General features: G+C 39.1%; 1 protein-coding gene across 6 annotated transcripts in view; it reads right to left on the minus strand.

The window, feature by feature from the left end:
- Positions 1-3,094: 3,094 nt before the first annotated feature.
- F2 (coagulation factor II, thrombin) overlaps positions 3,095-21,962 on the minus strand; it is a 63,680-nt gene continuing 44,812 nt past the window's right edge. For all 6 annotated transcript variants that reach the window (XM_070760075.1, XM_070760083.1, XM_070760091.1 and 3 more), the window contains 8 exons: positions 14,659-14,967; positions 13,342-13,455; positions 11,683-11,809; positions 11,198-11,365; positions 9,449-9,622; positions 5,890-6,068; positions 4,181-4,251; positions 3,095-3,358 (listed from right to left, as the gene is read on the minus strand). In XM_070760075.1, coding sequence (XP_070616176.1) covers positions 3,215-3,358; positions 4,181-4,251; positions 5,890-6,068; positions 9,449-9,622; positions 11,198-11,365; positions 11,683-11,809; positions 13,342-13,455; positions 14,659-14,967 — 1,286 coding nt within the window. In that variant the 3' untranslated portion in view covers positions 3,095-3,214. The remainder of the gene's footprint in view (positions 3,359-4,180; positions 4,252-5,889; positions 6,069-9,448; positions 9,623-11,197; positions 11,366-11,682; positions 11,810-13,341; positions 13,456-14,658; positions 14,968-21,962) is intronic.

Here is a 21,962-nt window from a genome sequence, read left to right on the forward strand (position 1 = left end):
ATGTTTCTACAGTACATTTGAATAAATGGTACCTTTTACGATTAATTTTTCCTTACTTCCTGAATCTTGGTGATACAATTTCTCAGCGGAGTAACTATGAAATCTTTTCTAGAAAAGATAGAACTAATTTTTTTGTCAGTGGTTCAGAGGATGACATTTTCTGTTACTATATAGAGAACGTATTTATTGGTATCAACTTTGTTACTTAATGAATGCTTCTGTAATAAATTCTGTTTCCTCTTCTGTCTTTATAGAGCTTCACTTAGTGAGTGGAGAAATGTTTGCTGCTGTATTAAAAGTGACTGACAGCTCTAAAAACAGTGAGATCATTGCATTGTTGCTGCTATGAGTTTCTCCGAAGTGAAGGAGTTTTGTTCTATTGTTCGCATCTGTTATATGTCCTATTCAATGCAAAGTTGGCTATGTACTTGACCTGTTATTCCTGGCTTCCCTTTTTCCTTTTTGGGCTGAGTGAATAGTAGAACTGGCAATATAGAAACATACAAAGAAGCTAATTTTTTCAAAATCATCTATAACTCAATGTAGTGTACACGTTCTGGTGCAAACAACCTGTCTGGTGGCTGATTTTCCCATTTCATTGGTACCAGCATATGAAAGTATTGATAATTCAGCTAGGTCCAATAGCGATTCCATCGCAATCTAGGTCCATCACAATTCCATCAGACCATTGGGAGAATTACTATATGACTGACTCAATTTCATTTTACAGAGGAACCTATGATAAAAATATTTTTTTCAGAAGAAATCATGTTATAAAGAATATGCAAATGCTTTTGGTATGTCCTGTTAGTGTTAAATAATGCTGGTTGGGTTTCTCACTGAGTTTGGACATATTTTTAATTAAATAATTTTTGCATGAACTCACAGAAATTAGAAGGCTTTCAAACTAAATTAACCCAAATATCTGGTTGGTATTTAGTGTATTGAAACAAATACTAAGTACTGTATCACTCTGAATGAAAAAGTATTTAATTATAGGTTAATTTCTCCTCTCCTGATTTCTTAGGACCTAATTTTTTTCATGAAAAAATGTGAAACGTTTAGTTTTTATGCATCCAGAAGCACAGCATAGGAAGACTTTGATAGAAATCATGCCTCTAAAATACTGTATTTGTCTAAAGGGGTAGCTTTTATTAGTTAACTCAGGTTTTTTCTCTCCAAGTATTACATTTTTAATGCCTGTTGCGCTAAACTAACAGAAAAATAATATGTGTACAACTGTATTCCATTAATCGGCATTAATTAATCAGTATTAATCTATATAATAGATGCAGGAAAATTGGCATGCAAAATTGTCATAAATAGTTCCAAGAAAAATTGATGCTCAGATGTTTTCCTTAACCATTTGTTGGGTAAAAAAATCTAATCCAAATGTCTGCTCATTAAGAGTGTTGAGAAACATAGAAACATGGAAGATAGCCCGCAGAAAAAGACCTCCTGGTCCATCTAGTCTGCCCTTATATTATTTCCTGTATTTTATCTTAGGATGGATATATGTTTATCCCAGGCATGTTTAAATTCAGCTACTGTCGATTTACCAACCATGTTTGCTGGAAGTTTGTTCCAAGCATCTACTACTCTTTCTGTAAAATAATATTTTCTCATGTGTCTTCTGATCTTTCCCCCAACTAACCTCAGATTGTGCCCCCTTGTTCTTGTGTTCCCTTTCCTATTAAAAACACTTCTCTCCTGAACCTTATTTAACCCTTTAACATATTTACATGTTTCGATCATGTCCCCTCTTTCCCTTCAGTCCTCCAGACTATACAGATTGAGTTCATTAAGCCTTTCCTGATCAGTTTTATGCTTGAGACCTTCCACCATTTTTTGTAGCCCATCTTTGGATCCATTCAATCAGTTTACACTCATTGCATTGTCATGAAAGAAACATCTGCAAGCAAACAACCAGGAGAGAGTAAGAATTCCACAGTTCAGGCTTGAGCTATGGAAAATCTCTTTGCTTGGTACCACACGTGAGTGTCAAACACTTCAGAAAGCACGAAAAGAGAAATCTACTTAAAAGCAAACCTCCACCATTGGACATTCTGCCTCCCTTGCATCCTGTTGACTCTTGATGTTGTCCATTAGCTATGTCTCCACTCTTAGTTATTCTCCACATCTGATCTTGCACTGCTGCTTTGAGTTGTTCCATGCTCAGCTTTGATGGTATCCAGTCCAATGGTGCCACAAAAAGTGATGAGCTGAAAGGTGGATTTGCAACTGCAGCATCAGAACACTCAATGACCCACACATGGGGGACGGTTAAGGCCAATCGCTTTGTGCCTTCTAGGCAAGATCTTTGATGTTGATGTGTTGATGTTAATGTTGTTTTTGCTTTTTAAAAAAAATACTCCCATTGTATCTATGTTTCATTTTTACCCTTTTCTTTAAACCATTGAGTGTTTGAAGTATCAGAATGTGTACTAGGGATTGATGGGTATGAAGTTACGAATGAAGCTGTAAATTAGCCTCTTCCAATGGGTACGCCTTGCTTGTTGGGGGAAATATTTAACTAAATAAATGCTGTTATTGCCAAACTTTAACAAACAAGCATATCTTCTTGTTTCTGGGCTTGTGGGCATGAACCTTGGACAACAGTGGTCCAAAGATGCCTTTTCAGCTGCCTGCCCTTTAACCAGGTAGCAACCTCTCTAACAATGGAATCAGTTCTGTGACATTTAGGATGAAAGCAGTTGTTGCCTTTGAAGCAGAAGGGATCTCTCACACAAATAGGTTGGTTTTTATCTAATTGAAAAAAGTATGTGGGGTTGAATGCAAAACCTTTGCCTATTTGTAATTCCTACCATGTTAAAACTCTGCTACATATAATTTCTTTCCTTCCGAACACTTTACTGTCCAAAGAAACAGGAAAGCCAACTTCTTGCAACTTGTATTATTTACTTCACAGCTTCCCATGTTAAGGGTATACATTTAGGAATGCAGAAATGTTATGTCAGATTTTAAAGGTGTGCTTTGGTAAAAGTGCATGGATGTCCTTTTATTATCCAGGTGGTTTGGCTGATGCATTCAAAGAAATTGCCTGCAGTTGATACCAGGAAAAAAACCCCAAGTGTTTTATCTAAAAATCTTTATTCAGGAATAACTCCAGTTTATTTCCATCCATAGGCTTTTAGTATTGTACGGTTTGATTATGTCTGTAAACCAAGGTGCAAATGCAAATGTTGATTCCTATTTAACGGCCATGTTTTTCAATAATCTTTTGCATCCATTTCTTCAGACGGAACAGATGGGTATAGAATCCATATTTGCCATCACGATCACAACCTTCTCCCCAGGAGACAATACCTACTTGATACCACCGTTCTTCTGTTGGATGCTAGTAGGAAGGAAAGAAATGCCACAGTATTAAAGAGGGTAAAGGTCAGCAAATTGCAAATGGTATATAGGTCATTTAAAGAAACATGAAAAGCACCAGTAAAAGGATTGTATAATCGACAAGGCTATAAGCAAGAAAGAGGTAGCCCATGAACATTTCTAGGAGTCTAGTTTTTCATCCTTATTTCAGAAGGATTGGAATAGGGAAAATATTCAACAACAGAATAAATTAAGGTTTATGTCAAGACACAAAATTCAGAATTTGGGCTGTGTTATTAGTGAGAAGGTTCTCTTTTTTCAGGTTAAGAAGATCCTACAGCCCCACCTGGTGATTGCTCTGACATGCTGAGCTTTCTAGTTTTGACTGTTCTGATCTTAAGCTCAAAGTTAGCACTGCTACAGTTGAAGGACTATATCTGCTTCTACCACACACTCATGTATGCCACACCTAATGGTATTTGGGGGAGGAGACACCCTTTCCTTGGCTAATTTGTAGCTATTCCTTTCTAAATTAATGCTATGTATTGCATTGGCATCCTTCAGTCTCAAAAGACCATGGTATCATGCTCTGGATTCCCCAGAGCACGAAGCCTAGGTAGGTTAGTATGGAGGATCGTATTAATGATATGTTCAATTAACTTGTAATGCTCTTAAAGTGAAGAAGATGCAGTCCTTTAAGAATGTTGCTGGAAAGAAGAAATAAACTCTGGCATTAGCAAAAGAAAATTGCATTCTGATCCTTGCTGCAGATTGATGAATTAGGGGGCCTGTGACACCTAACAGTTTGCCCATTTATGTTTTGTAATCACACATAGAAACTTACCTTCATGACAAAAGGTCCCCCACTGTCACCCTCACAAGCATCTCCTCTCTTGCTTTCTTCAGGACTATAACCTAAACAACAAAGAGCAATTAGTAAAGAGACTGCATTCCCCTATATTTATTCTGTTTTTCCCCCCTCAGCTTTTAATGTAGTTCCTGAGGTAATCAGTTTAATACCTGTGAAACATTATGACCTGCTTCACTTGCTGCAATGGCTTATATTTATAAACCTAGGTTTACTTTTTTTATTTTCAGCTGGATTCATTTTAGCTTATTACTGGTTGTTTTCTTGTTCTGTGTGAACACAGGCAATGCCTTTGGTTTCCTGGTTGGTACGCAGAAACGTTCTGACTTTGTGAAGTGTTTAGCATGTTTGCTGTCATAAGATGTACGGGCAATCGGTTTAAATTATCAATTTATATAGAATTATTTCAAACAAGTTAACTTCACAAGATGTTGTATTCAATATCATATATTTTATTATTAATTTTATTCCAAGGCAAGTTATTAATTTTATTGCCAGGTGTTTTAGCTAAGGCCATTTGGCTGAAACTCTGGAAATGTTCTTTCCATATTTATTTCAATCTTTTAGAATATTTTGAGGGATTTATAAAATGACGGGGTAATGAAAAAAGCTCTTCTATAAAGGAGATGGATGGTCTTTAAATATAAAATAAAATGCAAATAATGTGGCAGAAAATTGGTGATTTTTTTCATGTGAGATGCTCCAGAGGTGTTTTTTTTTTCTATTATAAACTTCAGCTCCTTATGATATAACTCATTTAAACCAGTTGTTAGAGAAGCTTCATTGCTGGTTGTATTTATAAAAGGCAGATGTTGCTTTACCAAATCATGGCTTAAAGTAATGGATGGACTTGGCCAATGTATGGCAAAAGGTGATGTGATATAGTGCCCAAAGGGACCAGAATCAAGCTCACCCTCAGCCAAGGAAATGCACTATATTTGGCCGGTCAGTCTTGTTCAGTTTAACCTGCCTGATTGTTACAGAAGTAAAACAGAGATATTGTTACAGAAATAAAACTGAGATTTTCCATTTAAACTGCTTGAAGTGTTGGAGGAAACTAGGGATAGAAATTAAGAAAACACTATCTCCTAAATTAGAAACATTTCCCCCCCTTCATTTAAGTTTTGATTGGGATATATCCAAGGCAGCTTAAGTTAGGGCATAGTTCTATGCCATGAGTGTCAAACTCAATTGTGTGACTTTTTTGCCTTTGCGGAGGTGGGCAGGGCATGAAGCATCCGGTCCACAGGCCCCCAGTTTGACACCCCTGTTCTACCTTGATGTAGAGGTAAGGGAGAAAGATGTGAGAGGTTCTGTTGCACAGTATTATAACTTGGGAGTCATAATGGTAGTTGAATCAAAGGATTATTTTGCCTGTCCACTCTGGTGTCCATTATTGATGTATTTATATTTGGGGAAAGACACTCATTGGACAGCAACAGATGGAGGCAAGAGTAGTAACAGGATGAGAGTTGAGTTTGCGGAGAGGGGCGGCATATAAATCCAATAAATCTAATCTAATCTAATCTTCCCTCGCACAATGAAAGTAACTTTCCTCCATCCTGTTGAACCTCTGTTCCTTGCATGGTGGGCCTTGAAAGCTGTCATTTGACAGTACCCAACTTCAAACACATAAATAATCATGCCCACTTCTGCCTCAGCATCAAGTACCTAGGAAAACTCACCTGCACAGAACATGTTGTCTGTGACTTTAATATTAGTGGATGTCTTACAGATGTTCCGACTCACAATGGGGAGATTCACCTGCTGCAGCACACTGGGCAGTTGTCGTGACGCTGCACTCCAGGTGTCAAACAGATTGCCCCAACCAGTAACGCGGCCTTTATATCCTGTTAACAATAGGCTACGGGACAAAAGTGAAGTTGATTAAAAGATTTTGGAGATCCTAGAGTGAGATAGGTTAATATAAATAATGGAGATATGGTGCATCATTAAAACAGGTCATTTATATCTGCCCAAGCTGGGCAACATATATATGATGGCCTTCCTCTTGCTTTCCCCCACCATCTGAATTGTCTGGCTCAAAATCAAGTTGTGACAGGAAGGACAAAACACATCAACCATCTCAGTAAGAACTGAGTGAAAAGATTTCCTGTAGAAATCACAGGAAGAAAAGGGAAGAATCCATAAAAACAAACAATTTTAGAGCACACTTTAGTATTTTGCTCATTGCAAATGCTGCTCAAATCTTGAACTCTGCCAGGCAAGTTCTCTTTTGCTCTGAAAATAGAAAAAAATGATTTTCTTAAAATGTGAAAATGGAAGGAGGGTTTTTTTTAAAAATTACATTACACTTCCATCTGCTGTCCTACAGCCTAACTCCTTCCTCAATATTTCTGAGACTATGAATTCATTCTCTATATTTCTTGGTTCTTTTCTACAGAACAAGTGAGAACTCCCCAGTTTGTTAAGCAATCCCATATTTGAGCTCCATCATGGTGCTTGGATCTTCAGCCACATCAGTCATAGCTAGATGGTGGGAACTCTGGCACAGCTTAGTCATTGAGCTTTTCTATTAGTCAAAAAAGTCAAGATAGTGCCCATGACAATTGTACCATTTGATCTGCTGCCATGCTTATTTTTTTATCTTGACCTGCAGATGCCTGTGGCAGAGTTCAAATTCATATTGTACCAATGAATAAAGAAGACCAAATCTAGATATCAGAGAATGTTTCAATCCACAAAGTTGTTCGGAGCTAATTAACAAATATGTATGGCATGCTGTAAACATCGTGTAAAAAATGTCTCTTGGATTTCCTCCAGTCAACATGAGCTAACAAAAATCAGAATTGGAAGTCAGATAAAATTGTAACACAAATCAGATAATTTTAAGCTCTATCACATTGTTTGACGGCCCAATGCAGCAAGTGATGCAAGCAGGACCAATAATCCTTTGTCATCATGCCTAGCTGTATTACAACAAGATGTGAAACCATACTGAAGATTTTGCATTTGACAGCAATGACCTTTTTCAGACAAAGGCCAGCAAGGAGCTCAAACAGATGCAAAAGCTCTGCATTGCTTCTTAAGGATGCTACCACTTATTACCATTATTTTCTTGAACATGATCTTGGTGCCAAAGGGCTAATACTTCCTACAAACCTCTATCTTCCTGTCCCACAAAGGAGTCAAGGCATCTTAGATCTTGGTTCCAGCAATTCTAATGCAGCTAATCTATGAATACCTCCTGCATCATCTTTGGCTTTATTTCTTCCAAGCTAGTGGATGTGAATATTGATTTTCTCCTTTTTTTGGGGGGGGGGGAGGTTTACCCCTAAAGAAGTAACTCTACAACGTGCTAAGAGTATCTTTGGTATTCTCTGAGCTTGGTGGGGGTTTTTTGCAGATCTTTCATTGCCCAACTAAGCTAACCTAGATAGCACTGAAGAAATTACCTAGTTGGTAATGAAACATCTCAGTGTACCAAGAGCTCCACAGTTCAACCCTGGACTACAAATACTCTCTTTTAGTGAGATAGTTAGGGCCTAGAAATTATTACAGTATTTTTGGAGTATAAGACGCACCTTTTTCCTCCCTAAAAAAGGCTGAAAATTCAGGTGCATCTTACACTCTGAATGTAGCTTCCCCCCACCCCAGCCATAACTAGGTGCTAACGATCTTCCCAGCTCTTACCTTGCAGATTCTTTCATTGTTACTCTTTGCAAAGAATGTTTTCCAAGCCCTAAGTCTTTGTAGGGTTTTTTTCATTGCTAACCAAGTTTACCCTAACCAGGTGCTAACAATGTTCCCAGCTCTTTCCCGTTTGCAAGCTCTTTTATTGTTACTCTCTGTCAATAATGTTTTCCAAGCCCTAAATCTTTGCAGGTTTTTTTTTCATTGTTCTAACTTGCTCCGAATGTTTCTTTCCAGCCCTAACCAGGCGCTAATGATGTTTCCCAGCTCTTATTGGCTTGCAAGCTCTTTCATTGTTACTCTCTCTGAATAAGGTTTTTTAAAAGCCCTAAGCAAGGGATAAAATAATGTGCTGAAGCTGACCAGACTAAGGATGCTAGCCAGATGAATATCTGGTAAGCAGATTTTCCCCCCTATTTTCCCCAAAACTAAGGTGCGAAAAATACGGTAGCGGTAATGATGGAACTGAATTTCCTATTGTTTACTTGAATATCACCCTTATTGCCACTCTTTGAAGAGGAGGAGGTAATTAGGCTAGGTTTCTTAAATCTTACCATTAAATATTTTTTACCTTTAGCTTTTTAACATCCCAAAGTGGGATAGGAGCATTCATCTTGTAGACTGTGAGATTTGAATTTATTGAATGCACCGGATGGTCACGCTGACATCCACTGAATTCCTGCTTGAGACTAAATTGGCTGTAGCTTCCCTTGAATCTAACATATTCTTGCATAGTATTCAGCCCCATCATTACTGCTTCCTGTAATGCATATGATAATGAAGCCTGCACAATTGTGTATCCTCTCACTTTTAAACATCTCCACACATTGGCTCTTTATTGTGTACCCATGTTTAGTTCAGCTTTTGTTGCATGTTTCCAATCTTTGCAGAATCACAAATTGTTCATTCAGGGTCTTGCCATTTAGGAGCACTGTGAATATCTGGCAAATATTAAATGTAAAGATCGGAGAATACAGCAAGCCTTCCTGATTGTAAGAGTTTGAAAAGATTAGGACAGACACTGTTGCCTACACCAAGATCGAAGTGCTGGACAGTGGCTTTGTTTGGTAGCAAGACTCCAGGGAAAAACGACCTCACACAGGCATTCCAGTATTGATAATTGAGATAAGCAGTAAAAAGGCATATAAATTACAAAAGGAAAGTGAGAGAAAGTGACTTGAGAGGGAGGAAAATTAAATAAGACTTAATTATGTTTTTATCCTATTGTGTAAATACATAGAAAAACATACTGATTTTGCAAATAATGCATATGATTCATAGAATGATACGGCTAGAAGAGACTTTAGAGGTTTTCTAGTCCAATATATTTACTTTTATCTAATATTAGATAATTCAAAACTGCACCTCATTAGTATAGGTGTACTAGAATAAAATCCATCATTTATTTAATTACTGGCTGTGTGTGTATCAATTCCCTTTTGCCCTGTGAGATTGTGTCACTCATATTTGGCAGTGAAGTAATTGAATTATGCTGGCACAAATTTTCTTTTCCTAACATTGGATTGATCTTGATTTACTTTAAAACTTTATCAATTTTTTTTTAAAACCTACAAAAACTTGTCTCCTTACCTCTGAACAACCTGCTTGGTAGGCATACATATTGGGTGTACATAATCACTGAAAGTTATAGGCTTAGCCAGACGCAATAATGCAATATCCCGATCCAGATTTTCCATCCAGTTATATTTGGGGTGGGTGATGATTTTATCCAGGAAGACAATTTTCTCCTTGCCCTGCTCGTACCTGAATATCCAGAGATGGGGGGAAATGCAATGCTAATGTCAGGACATTTTTAACCTTTCTGTACTCTTCATAGTATGAACATCAAAGAGTAGTTTAACTGACTTTCCCTTGTGTTCGTTCTGTAACATTATGATTACTATTTCAGATATTATGATTACTATTAACTTTATTGAATATCTATCCAGATGGTTCACTGTGAGCTTAACAAATAGGATAAAGTTTACAGTTTATTATCATTAAACATGAAATGTGGTAACAGATTCAAATGGTCTTAACTATATCAAAATTGTCAAGCAAATTTTTAATTCACCAACACATGAGTTAGAAACCGAGGACAGTCCAAGGAATACTGTGCATCCATCGCAGTTAATTGTTAACTGATGGTTTATTAATATAGGACCATTCTCAGTCATTCTCAATAGAAAACATTGTAAGAAAGGCTCATTTTTTTCATCCTTTCAGCAGAAGAATATGTAGAGGTTGGTATCAAAGGAGAGCAGTCTTCTGCAATATCACAGAAACAGGTATCTCCAAGCTGATTAATAAGGTAGCCAAAGGGATTAATATCCTCTTTAAAGTTTTAACTGTTGTGTCTTCACAACATTATTCTCTCAGCTCATATATCTTAAACTTAATTTTTTTAAGTCCACAAGACTTGGGTCACTTCTATCTAGAAAAAATAAACTGAAATAAACCCTGCATCCTGGAACTTCTAATTTCCTGCAGATGTGAACTAAATGGAACTATAAATAAGGAGCAGAGTTTATGAGTCCCAGAATTGTTGGGAGTTAGGTGGCATATACATTTAATCAGTTGTTATTATTATTATAGTTTGTCATGCGGTCAACTAGATGTTTAGACTGGATTCGGCATTTTTGTCGAACAAGTTGAGTCCTTCCCAAGGACCCCTGTAGTCATAGACACATGGTATTGTTTGATTGTATTATATTATTCCGGGATGTAAGCTGTTTAAACTAAAGCTCTTTTGAAACTGACTGATGGTGATTTTATCAATGCTGATGTTCAAGTGGTGCTCCACACATTTTGGGATTGCACTCAAAAATATCTATTACAGCTATCACAATTTTTGGTTTCCTTTGCCAGAGTCATTGGTCTTTATATTTTGTGATGCTATTATTAAGGTTGGTGGATTTTGGGCGTTTCATTCTTGCTGACAAGCCTGTTTCTCTGTCCTTGTGGTTTCCATTTCTGCCCCTGTTTCAACTGGACACCACCTCCCAGCTGGAAAAGGGGGTGATAGAAAGCTGTTATGTGGTGGAATGTAATCTGCATTCCCAGGAGAGAGGGAGTGCATTCAAGAGGAGCAAAACTACAGCAAAATTTGGAGAAAGAGAGTTAAGGTAGCTCCTCCCTAGCAATTCTCAAGAGTATACATTTAATGGTGCAAGTAGTCTGCGTTAGTTTGGCAAGATTTCTGTCTATGGGTTTAAAAAATAAACAGAGGAAATTGCTCAGAAGAATCTCAATGTGACTTTCTTGATTTTTGGAGCCTGGCCGTTACGACCTATGATTCAGCGTAAAATTTGACTGGCTCGTAACCTTTTAAACTCTTACCGTAGCCTGTTATGTTTGCCAATCCGTACAAGGAGATCGTCGGTTGTGTAATTTTTATCCCAGGGTGGATAGAAAATGCAATGTGCAGCTGTGAGGACCCAGCGACTGCTGATGAGGCTAGCACCACATACCAGCTCCTGTGGTTTCTTCTTGAACAGCATGACTTGCCTAAGTACAATAAAGTTAGAAATGCAGCGGATGGAGAGGCCACTTTTTCAGGATTTCATATAATTGAAACACTCTACTGACCGCAGTTGACTTGCATGTTCTCTTTTCTTTGTATTGATAGGTAGTTCCTCTTACCGCCCAGGGTTCAACAAAGAGGAAAGAGGCAGAAACTACCAAGGTCATACCTCTTTTAGAAGCTGCAGTGACAACTTATACATCAACTGATACAGTTGGTGTCAGGAATCAGGCCACGCACAGACAGGAAGGAAAATAACCAAACGCTCCCCATTCCATCTCATTCCCACAACCAGACTTACCATGGAGCACTGCCCACTTCCGCATCTCCCCCCTTCACAATTCGGCCATCCAAATAGGACTCCAGTAGCTCATTCTCTGTGTTGTCAGAGATTTGCTTTTTCTCAAACAGAGGACGGACGCCACAATCTGGAAATACAGTGGTACCTCTACTTAAGAACTTAATTCGTTCCGTGACCAAGTTCTTAAGTAGAAAAGTTTGTAAGTAGAAGAAATTTTCCCATCAGTGTAAAAGCAAATAATGCGTGCAAAACCATTAGGAAAGAAATAAAAGCTGGGAATTTGGGTGGGAAGAAGAGGCGGAAGAAGAGGAGGAGGATAGTTGCTGCTGAAGGAAGAAGGTGAGGTGAGGGGAATCAAAAAAATCCAAAACTTTAAGGCTTAATTTAAAAACAGAGGAACTCTGAGGCGGCGCCTCCCATACACCCAGCGCGAGGCTGCCTCCCGTACACTGCGCCAGAGAGAGATACCCAGGGGGAATGGCAGGAAACTGGCCGGGCCTTCGTGCCGCTCTCAAATTTCCTGGGAATTTTTTCCGGGCTCGGGTTCTTAAGTAGAAAATGGTTCTTTAGAAGAGGAAAAAAAATCTTGAACGCCTGGTTCTTATCTAGAAAAGTTCTTAAGTAGAGGCGTTCTACAGCCCCATCCACATGTGATTGATTAGTTCACAAGGGGTCCTGCCTTTCATAAGCCCAAATTCTGCTAAGAAGAAATGACAGTGAGGAGTAGCTTCTGGCATAAGAATTTTTCCCAATCAACATGGATGTTGCCTTTATTATGCCCAGAGAAGGTGGAAAACTCCTGCCTTAGGGAAGATTGGTCCTCTCTTCTACCAACCTCAACCACTATCATGGGTATCAACAAAGTGTTTTGAATAATCTGGTATCCTGTGTGCAGTATGTCAGTGGGTCATTTTGAAGGACAGCACTGGCTGAGCAGGACTCTCTTTCAATCAGGGCTACTTTTTATTTGCTGCACTTAATTTAATCCCAAAATTAGCTATTATGACAGCACCATTCATTAGCCTCCTTAATGACTCAGAGTCTACACAGCTATGTTGAGAAAATAAATTCAGGCTGGTACAACCTGAATGAAACATGCAAAATGTTTGGATATGCCCAAAAGGTGGAATTAAAAGAGACAGACTTAATTACTGACTTCCTAGAATTCTTATTTTTCATAGCAAATCAAGTTTATTTCCCAGATAAGCCCTGCCCACCTCATATTGGACAATGGGCAGGTACCAGTGATAAGACTTTGGAGGAAAAATGAAAATGCCCATAAACAAGTCACCTGATTACAACTACAGGCTACCTTTATATACATTTTATATGTCTTTACGTTTGTATAAAATATTTTAAGATGATTTCCCCATTTAGGTCATTTAGGCTTGGGGCAGAATTGCAATTATTAAATCTAGACCTTGGTATGCCATTCAAAAATATAGCCTCTAGGCCAGTGTTTCCCAACCTTGGCAACTTGAAGATATTTGGACTTCACCTCCCAAAATTCCCCAGCCAGCGAAGTTGGGAGTTGAAGTCCAAATATCTTCATGTTGCCAAGGTTGGGAAACACTGCTCTAGGCTATAAAATATTACGTATCTCTGTGCTAACCCCATATTAATTTCGCTGTTCTTTCTTTAATTGATTCCTTTCCTCACCTGCTTCGCCTTCCCCAAATGTCTTGGGATCAAAGAAAGTTTCATGTTGCTGAATAGTAGTTCGTCCTCCTATTTCTTCCCCAGCAAGATCATCGACGTAACTTAGACTGCCATCTGAAATAGAAGAGGGACAGGAAAATACAAAGAAGTGATTTCGTTTAAAACATTGTGATTTCTCTATCAGTGCACTAGAGCATTTCTGATGACATATCAGGAGGCCGTATGGAGGCCCTAAGTGTTGGTTATGACCTTTAAAGCCCTACATGCCATTGGACCAGAGTACCTCCGGAACTGCCTGCTACCGCACGAATCCCAGCGACCGATAAGGTCCCACAGAGTTGGCCTTCTCCGAGTCCCGTAGACTAAACAATGTTGTTTGGCGGGCCCCAGGGGAAGAGCCTTCTCTGTGGTGGCCCCAGCCCCCTGGAATCAACTCCCCCCGGAGATTAGAATTGCCCCCACCCTCCCTGTCTTTCGTAAACTACTCAAGACTCACTTATACCGCCAGGCATGGGGGAGTTGAGACACCTTTCCCCCAGGCTCTTTTATACTCTGTTTTATGTTTGGTATGAATGTGTTGTTTGGTTTTTTAAATAATGATAGGGTTTTATATGTTTTTTAATATTTGATTTGTTCTACTATAATATTGTTTTTATTATTGTTGTGGGCCGCCCCGAGTCTTCGGAGAGGGGCGGCATACAAATCTAATTAATAATAATAATAATAATAATAATACAGTAGTACCTCTAGATACGAGCTGCTCCACATGCGAGTATTCCAAGATACGAACCACGAGGGGAGAGAAATTTCTGTTCCAAACTCGAGCTCAAATTCGGGATACGAGCCGAGCGTCCACTAGGTGGCGCAGGAATCCTTGCTTTTGGTTATCTCGGAGGGGAAAAACAAAGTCTAAAGCCATTTGTTCCAGATACGAGTTGCTCGACATACAAGCTCCCTTCTGGAATGAATTATACTCGTATCTAGAGGTACTACTATAATAATAATAATAATAAATAATTTTATTATTTATTATTTAAACTTATTTTATTATTAAAAATAAATAAATAATAATAATAATAATAATAATTATTATTATTATTATTATTATTGGGGGGGACCAGTCTGCTGCCATGCTACTGGGATCCAACAGGTTCCTGGATTTGGTGGGGACTCATCTGAGGGCTTTTTGTCCTCAGCAATGGATGGGAAATGGGAAACCATAATTCCACTGTAGAACCTCAAAACTGTCCTCTGCTCAATACCAGCATGCCCTCCTGGATACTTCAGTGACCACGGAAATAGAAGTTTGTTCCTCACCACAGTAGTTCAAGTTGCAATAATTGTAGGTCATGTTTGGGTGGTCTACGTAGCACCAGACCCCTTCGTCATCATGGTCAGGGTTGCGGCAGTAATTCTCCACCAGGGGCACTCCGTCCAGAAAGTTTTTTCTATCGCTCAACTGTCTTACTTTTTCTGACGCCCATGGCAAGCACTGGTCTCCAGACACTGTGACAGAAAGAGTCCCGGTATAGAGCAACCCTTCCTCAGCTACGCATTCTTCATCCTGCCTTGGCTCTGGCAAATGAGGACGCGTTGGAGAAAGGGGAACTGTTGTCCTGTTCTCTCCTAAAAGGAAGAGCAAGATGACCGTGAGCATTGATGAAATAGCAATTCAAAGCTGACAGAAAAACAGTCACAGCATCTGTTTTCCCTGACATAGACATGCAGGACCTGAATGTAGTGGTTTTGCTTCATACTATAGACGTCACTCATTTTATTTTATTTGTTTTGTCCAATACACAATAGTACACAATGAGGGTTATAGAGGATATAATAAGGTAGAATGTATTAAAGGGAAAATAGAGGAGAAAATAAAGGAGTAAAATATAACTATAACACAGCTCACATTAGAGAAACATCTTTCAGCTGTGGCGAGGGGGGTGTTTGCCCAGGTTCGCCTGGTGCACCAGTTGCGGCCCTATCTGGACCGGAAGTCGCTGCTCACAGTCACTCATGCCCTCATCACCTAAAGGTTCGACTACTGCAACGCTCTCTACATGGGGCTACCTTTGAAAAGTGTTTGGAAACTTCAGATTGTGCAGAATGCAGCTGCAAGAGCAATCATGGGCTTCCCTAGGTATGCCCATGTCACACCAACACTCCACAGTCTGCACTGGTTGCCGATCAGTTTCCGATCACAATTCAAAGTGTTGGTTATGACCTATAAAGCCCTTCATGGCACCGGACCAGGTTATCTGAGAGACCGCCTTCTGCTGCACGAATCCCAGTGACTGGTTAGGTCCCACAGAGTTGGTCTTTTCCGGGTCCCGTCGACTAAACAATGCCGTCTGGCGGGACCCAGGGGAAGAGCCTTCTCTGTGGCGGCTCCGACCCTCTGGAATCAGCTCCCCCCGGAGATTAGAACTGCCCCCACCCTCCTTGCCTTTTGTAAACTCCTCAAAACCCATGTCTGTCATGAAGCTTGGGGGAACTGAGGCTCTTTCCCCTTGCCTATGTAATCTCTATGCATAATATGACTGTATGTATGTTTTATATACTGGGGTTTCTTTTTAGATTTTTATATATATAATTGTTATTTTAGATTCTAATTATTAGATTTGTCATTATGTATTGTTTTTATTGCTGTTGTGAGCTGCCCCGAGTCTGCAGAGAGGGGCGGCATACAAATCTAATAAATAAATAAATAAATAGCAGAAAAAGATATAGGTATAGAAGAGAAGATATAGGAGATATAGGAGAGACAATAGGACAGGGGGTGGTAGGCACTCTGGTGCACTTATGTACGCCCCTTACTGACCTCTTAGGAACTTGGTGAGGTCAACCATGGATAGTCTAAGGTAAAGTGTTGGGGGTTAGGGGATGATACTACAGAGTCTGGTAGTGAATTCCACGCTTCGACAACTCGATTACTAAAGTCGTATTTTTTACAGTCAAGTTTGGAGCGATTAATATTAAGCTTGAATCTGTTGTGGGCTCTTGTGTTGCTGTGGTTGAAGCTGAAGTAATCTTTGACAGGCAGGACGTTGCAGCACATCTTGTGGGCAATACTTAGACCATGTTTGAAGCGTCTTAGTTCTAAGCTTTCTAGACCCAGGATTGTAAGTCTAGTTCCGTAGGGTGTTCTGTTACGGGTAGAGGAGTGAATATCTCTTCTGGACACTTTACATGTTACTTTACTGTTTACATGTTTACATGTTACTTTACTGTTACTTTACATCAAGTATTTACCTTAGTCTGAATTCTGAGCTGAAAGAACCTGTGTTCATTTTGATAAAGTTGGGGGAGACATGATAGTTGCATTCTGGTCCATGGAGAGAAGTTAAAGGGAAGAAGGCCATGATTTGCGCAGGATGCCAGTCAAAGGTTGGTTCTGAATCTCAACGATAAGCCTAAAAATGACCAACCTGTGATTGCACGATTGTGTGGATTATAGTCTAATGTCAAGCAGATGTTTGCCTCCTAATTCCAAAAGTAGTGTGAAAGCAATTAATGGATAGGGCCTCTTGATATGTCATCAGACTTCTAGTGAGAGTGATTTATCCTAACTGCTATTCAGGAAGGGGTGGAGTATATTGTGGGGGGGGGGGAATCAGAAAGAGGAAATTGAAGAAAATTGAAAGTGTCTTAGGGAGGGGGAAGACTTTCACGGAAGCAAGTGTGGCCTGAGGAGTTTACAATTGCAGTAATAAGACAAACAGGTGAGTGGATCAGCTCCATGGAATTCGCCTCTGAATTAAGGAAAGGACTTGGATCATCCACAAGTTTGTTTCATATAGTCTGCCAGTAAATAGATTGTAAATAATAATCTCCAGAGATCTAGGAATGAGAGTGGAAATTCCCTTAGCCATGGTTCGACATCTTCAAAACAGACCCTGGCAGGGGTGAATTTCTCCCAGTTCAGACTGGATTGCCTGAACCAGTAGCGACCCATTGTTGACGTCACCATGGCATCAGGGATCCAGGTTAGTTGATGCCGGTCTGTGTTCTGTCTGGGTCACTCCGGCAGCTATGACCAACCCAAAAAGATAAGCCAGACACACCAGTTGAATCCAAACAGTTTTATAATGGTAAAGAGAAAAGAAGCCAACAGAAAATGTCTTTACAGATCAGGAAAACACTGGAACTCCAAATACAGTAGTCCCTCGCTATATCGCGCTTCACCTACCGCGGCTTCACTTCATCGCGGGTTTTCAAGATATATTTCTTAGGATATATGAGAGAGAGAGAGACTGCGTATACGTATGAGAGAGAGAGAGAATGTTGTTGCTTTATTGTTTTTTATTATTTTTATTAGTTTTAAGTTATATTATATCTGTACTACTGTGATATGTATTTTGTAAAAGTGTGGGAAGGGTTTATAAACACTTAAAACAATGAAAACTTACCAAACAATTACAATATAAATACTTAAATAAGTACTATCAGTCGATAAATTCCCCATCGCGGATTTCACCTATCGCAGCCGGGTCTGGAACGTAACACCCGCGATAGGTGAGGTCTTACTGTAGATACACGAAGGCAATTGTTCATACAGAAACACAGGATCCTTAATGCCAGACGAGGCTGTTGAGCTAACAGACACACACACCTCCCACCAGTCTTCAAGACTGCTGGGCCATGAGCCAGGAACAAAAACGCTGAGAGAAAATGCAGATAACACCAACTCCCCTTTGATAACACTCCACGCTGCCGGAATGGTTCTCATGCCTTATAAACCCTTCCCTGCTAATGAGGACCACACCCAACCCCCTGGTGTTCCTCATTCAACGCTGATAATATCTACGCAGTTGATCTCTCCTTTGAGCTATGCGTCTCTGCCGCATACTAATGATAGCTTGTGCTTCATCATCCAGGCACTCCAGGGAATCACAGCTACTTGCTTGAGATAGTCCGTCCCCAGGGCTCCCAGGCCTTGCATCACCTTCACTTTCGTGACTGCTATCTGCACTGTCTGACTGCCAAGAACTCTCCTCTCCGCTCTCAGCCTCCCCCGGGCATGGAGCCAGCAGAGACGCAGCTGGTCTTTGATCTGGCTCAGGCTGAACCACAACAGTCTGTGGGCCACATCATCTTTTGGGGGGAATATTTTTCTGATTTTTTTACTGTTTGGAAGTTTTTTCCTCCACTGCTTATACTTACATTTATTCCTTCACCCAAAGCACAGCTGATCAGCTCCTCAACTGTGTTTCAGGCTGATCATAACTATTGGGCATGCGCGGAAGCAGAATTGCACCAGGGGACGTGTGTGTGAACATGCGTATGAGCGGGCGTACACATGTGCAAAAAATAACAATGCCCCTGGACCCTGGCTTCCTCTCTAGGAAGTTGCTTGCTGTTGAGTTTCTGAATATTAAGATATTCAAACTTGGCAACATTAAGACTTGTGGATTTCAACTCCCAGAACTCTCCAGCCAGCTATTCTAGGAGTTCTGGGAGCTGAAGTCCACAAATCTTAAAGTTGCCAAGTTTGAGTAACCCTGGTTTATGTTCTGCCAGGCTCTCTGATAGGAGCCTCCCGAAAATTCAAGGGTACAAATTTCAGACACACACACGTTTGAAAATTCAAAACAATGTTCTTTATCACAAAATTCAAAATAAACTAAGCACTTTTTTGTATTGCAAAGAGCACTCTTCCCAAAACAACCAGGTAGTCTGTACAATTTCCCTTAAGCAGTCATTAAGTACTTAGCTAGCAGCTGTGAAGAAACTTCACACCCCTTCTTCTTCCAACAAAGTGAGACACACACACACACATTGCTCTGCTTTGTTTTCCACAATGTGAAAAAGCAACAAAGTCCAGAAAACACAGGATTCCTGACGAACTCCGATCAGATATTCTTCCACAACGGCCAAACCCACATGCTGCTACTTATCGCAGCAGCCCTAATTACTGGAGCCCCACCCAAACACAGGTGGCCTCACTTATTTCCTATAATATGTTCTTACTTGGTCTCTTCTACGCATAATTCTGTGCTTGCGTGGGTCCAAAATGTCATCATCTGAATCAAGGGAAGATAAGGGAGATTGACTGCCTGGGCTGTGTGCCAAGTCCCCCTCTGCCGAGTCACTCCCACCTTCTTCTTCGTCCGAGGAAACTAAACTCTGACCTCATTCTGTCGGCAATAACACAGGCCTGTGACATGTTGAATTTTCCCCTGCATCCACCTCCCCATTCCCTGGGGCAGGAGCTGGGCCAGAGCCAACCACAACAGTTTAAAGATTTTTTTTTTTAAAAAAACTTTAATTTTGGGAAAATAGTAAAATGGACTAAAATGTAGATTTTGGAAAGGCTCAAAGACTAGGTGGGCTTGAAAGAATATTTTCTAGAAAGTGATTAAAGTTTTTTAGTATATTATTCATATTATTTTCAGTTTAAAATAATATGAATTTTTTTTAAAATTAACTAAGAAAACCTGTGGCAAAGTATGGCTGATTAATATATGATATTAATATATCATACCTTTATCATTAAAGAGAACTTTGAAAGTTGAGCAGCAGAAACCAGAAAGAACTAAGCAGAAGAAACCCATAAATACAATGGAGCTATACTAATTGACTACAGAAGGAATTATGGTACGTCTGCTGGAAGAGTAGTAGATCCTTGGAACAAACTTCCAGCAGATGTGGTTGGTAAATCCACAGTAACTGAATTTAAACATGCCTGGGATAAACATATATCCATTGTAAGATAAAATACAGGAAATAGTATAAGGGCAGACTAGATGGACCATGAGGTCTTTTTCTGCCATCAGTCTTCTATGTTTCTATGTTGTTTATACTCAGAAATTATTTACGAGACTGATACTGTAAAAATATATTGAAGAGAGGATACAGAAGAAAAGATTTTACTGGTTAAAACAAAGACAGGCTGAATTGAATATGAATTTGTAAATGGATTTTTAAAAAGTGAGATGGAAACAACGTTACAATGGATTTATGTTGAAAACCGGCTAATGTCTTAATAACTAAAAAGGACATACAGATAATAAATTAGAATAATTTATTTACAAGAATATTTATTTTTATTTAAATAAAAATCTTTTTTTATTTTGGATTTACAAATATTGTTAAATTATTGAAATTGTTGCAAAAGGGGGGGGGGTAAAGAAAATTATACGAAATCAGCAAGGCTGACAGGTTTAAAGATCCAGTTTTTTAAAAATAAACAGAAGAAATACAAAATGAAAATATTTGACCAGGTTTAAATTGTATATATGGTCATTTCCAATAGCAATAAACAGAATTTCTTTTTCTTTTGCCAGAATTAAAGGATGAGGCTTTGAAAACCTGCCTGCAAACAGGGAGATATTTCTTTTGCCTTATTTCTTAAATAAAGTGATAAGTTAGAACTGAAAATGGATATATTTGACTAAATATTTATGTTACTATTTTTGTAGCTCTTAATGGATTATGATTACGACTGAACAAGGATCTTTTATAATTTATTATTGATAAAATATGAGACATGGAAAAAAGAGATTTTTTTTAAAATGACCTACAGTATTAGAGAATGTGTTAAGTTACCAAAATTGTTTTACATTTATCTGGAGGTAGTGGGAAGTCATCCTTTATCCTTTCTTTGTCACATAGAAGACATCGTTTTGAGTTAGAGACTTTGGCCTGCCACAAGTAGAATAGTACCATGGGAATTGGGGAGGGGTGGTTGCTAGATACTAGCCACAGCATTCTTTCCAGAGATTCAAGGTCATCCTTTGTTCAGCACCAGCTGGAAGTACAGGGGAGGATCGTAGATGCTGAGAGAACCAGAGTGGTCCATGTGACGAACTTGTGGGTGAGGGGACGAGGGATGAACTTTAACCTCGGTGAAGAACTGTAGGAAAAGTTAGTATCGGTTTGACTACAGTTCGTAACCAACATGGCTCTGTTAATAAATTGGAATTCGGAAGAAGGCTCTGATTTACTTCTCGGATGCTAATTAGAATGCTGACATTCTTCTTATTTTTTATTTTTGGTTTTTTATTTCTTTGCACTTCCCTGTCTTTACTTTTTCTATTTTTCCCAGTTCTATTATTTTTGATATTTGCATTTGTAATCTTGAATAATATTTTTTTTTTTAAAAAAGGAAGTGTCAAAGGGAAAAAATAAGGTGAGAAGCGCATCCTTTTTTGATTCCGGCCATATCTACTTCTTGCTTAGCCTCAGACCCTGTTGACATTTGCATCCCCTACAGTTGACTTCTAAGGTAACATATATCCAGTAATGGGCTGCTGCCCCACAGGGGGAACATGCAGTGGGAGTAGTAAGTTTATGCACTATTTATGGAATACTTCATCGTTTTTTTTATTGTCCTTCCTTCTTTAGTACCTTAATATTATCCTTAATTACTTTTAAAATAGGAAATAATTAAATAGTATGTTTTTACCCATAAGCGCTTTAATCATTTCAATCATTATCTAGAACTGAACATTTTATAGCAATTAAAGAAAATTGAGCTACTTGCCTAATCTGTTATCATACTGAGCATTGTGGGTTCACTACAAAACCTTAAAATGTTACTGTGCTCCTCAACAAATAATGCTGCCTATCATTGGTCCTTTTTGTGGCTAATCAAATAATATGACTTAATCAACTGAAAAAGA

The sequence above is a fragment of the Erythrolamprus reginae genome, chromosome 1, assembly GCF_031021105.1.
Source record: "Erythrolamprus reginae isolate rEryReg1 chromosome 1, rEryReg1.hap1, whole genome shotgun sequence".
Taxonomy (NCBI): Eukaryota; Metazoa; Chordata; class Lepidosauria; order Squamata; family Dipsadidae; genus Erythrolamprus; species Erythrolamprus reginae.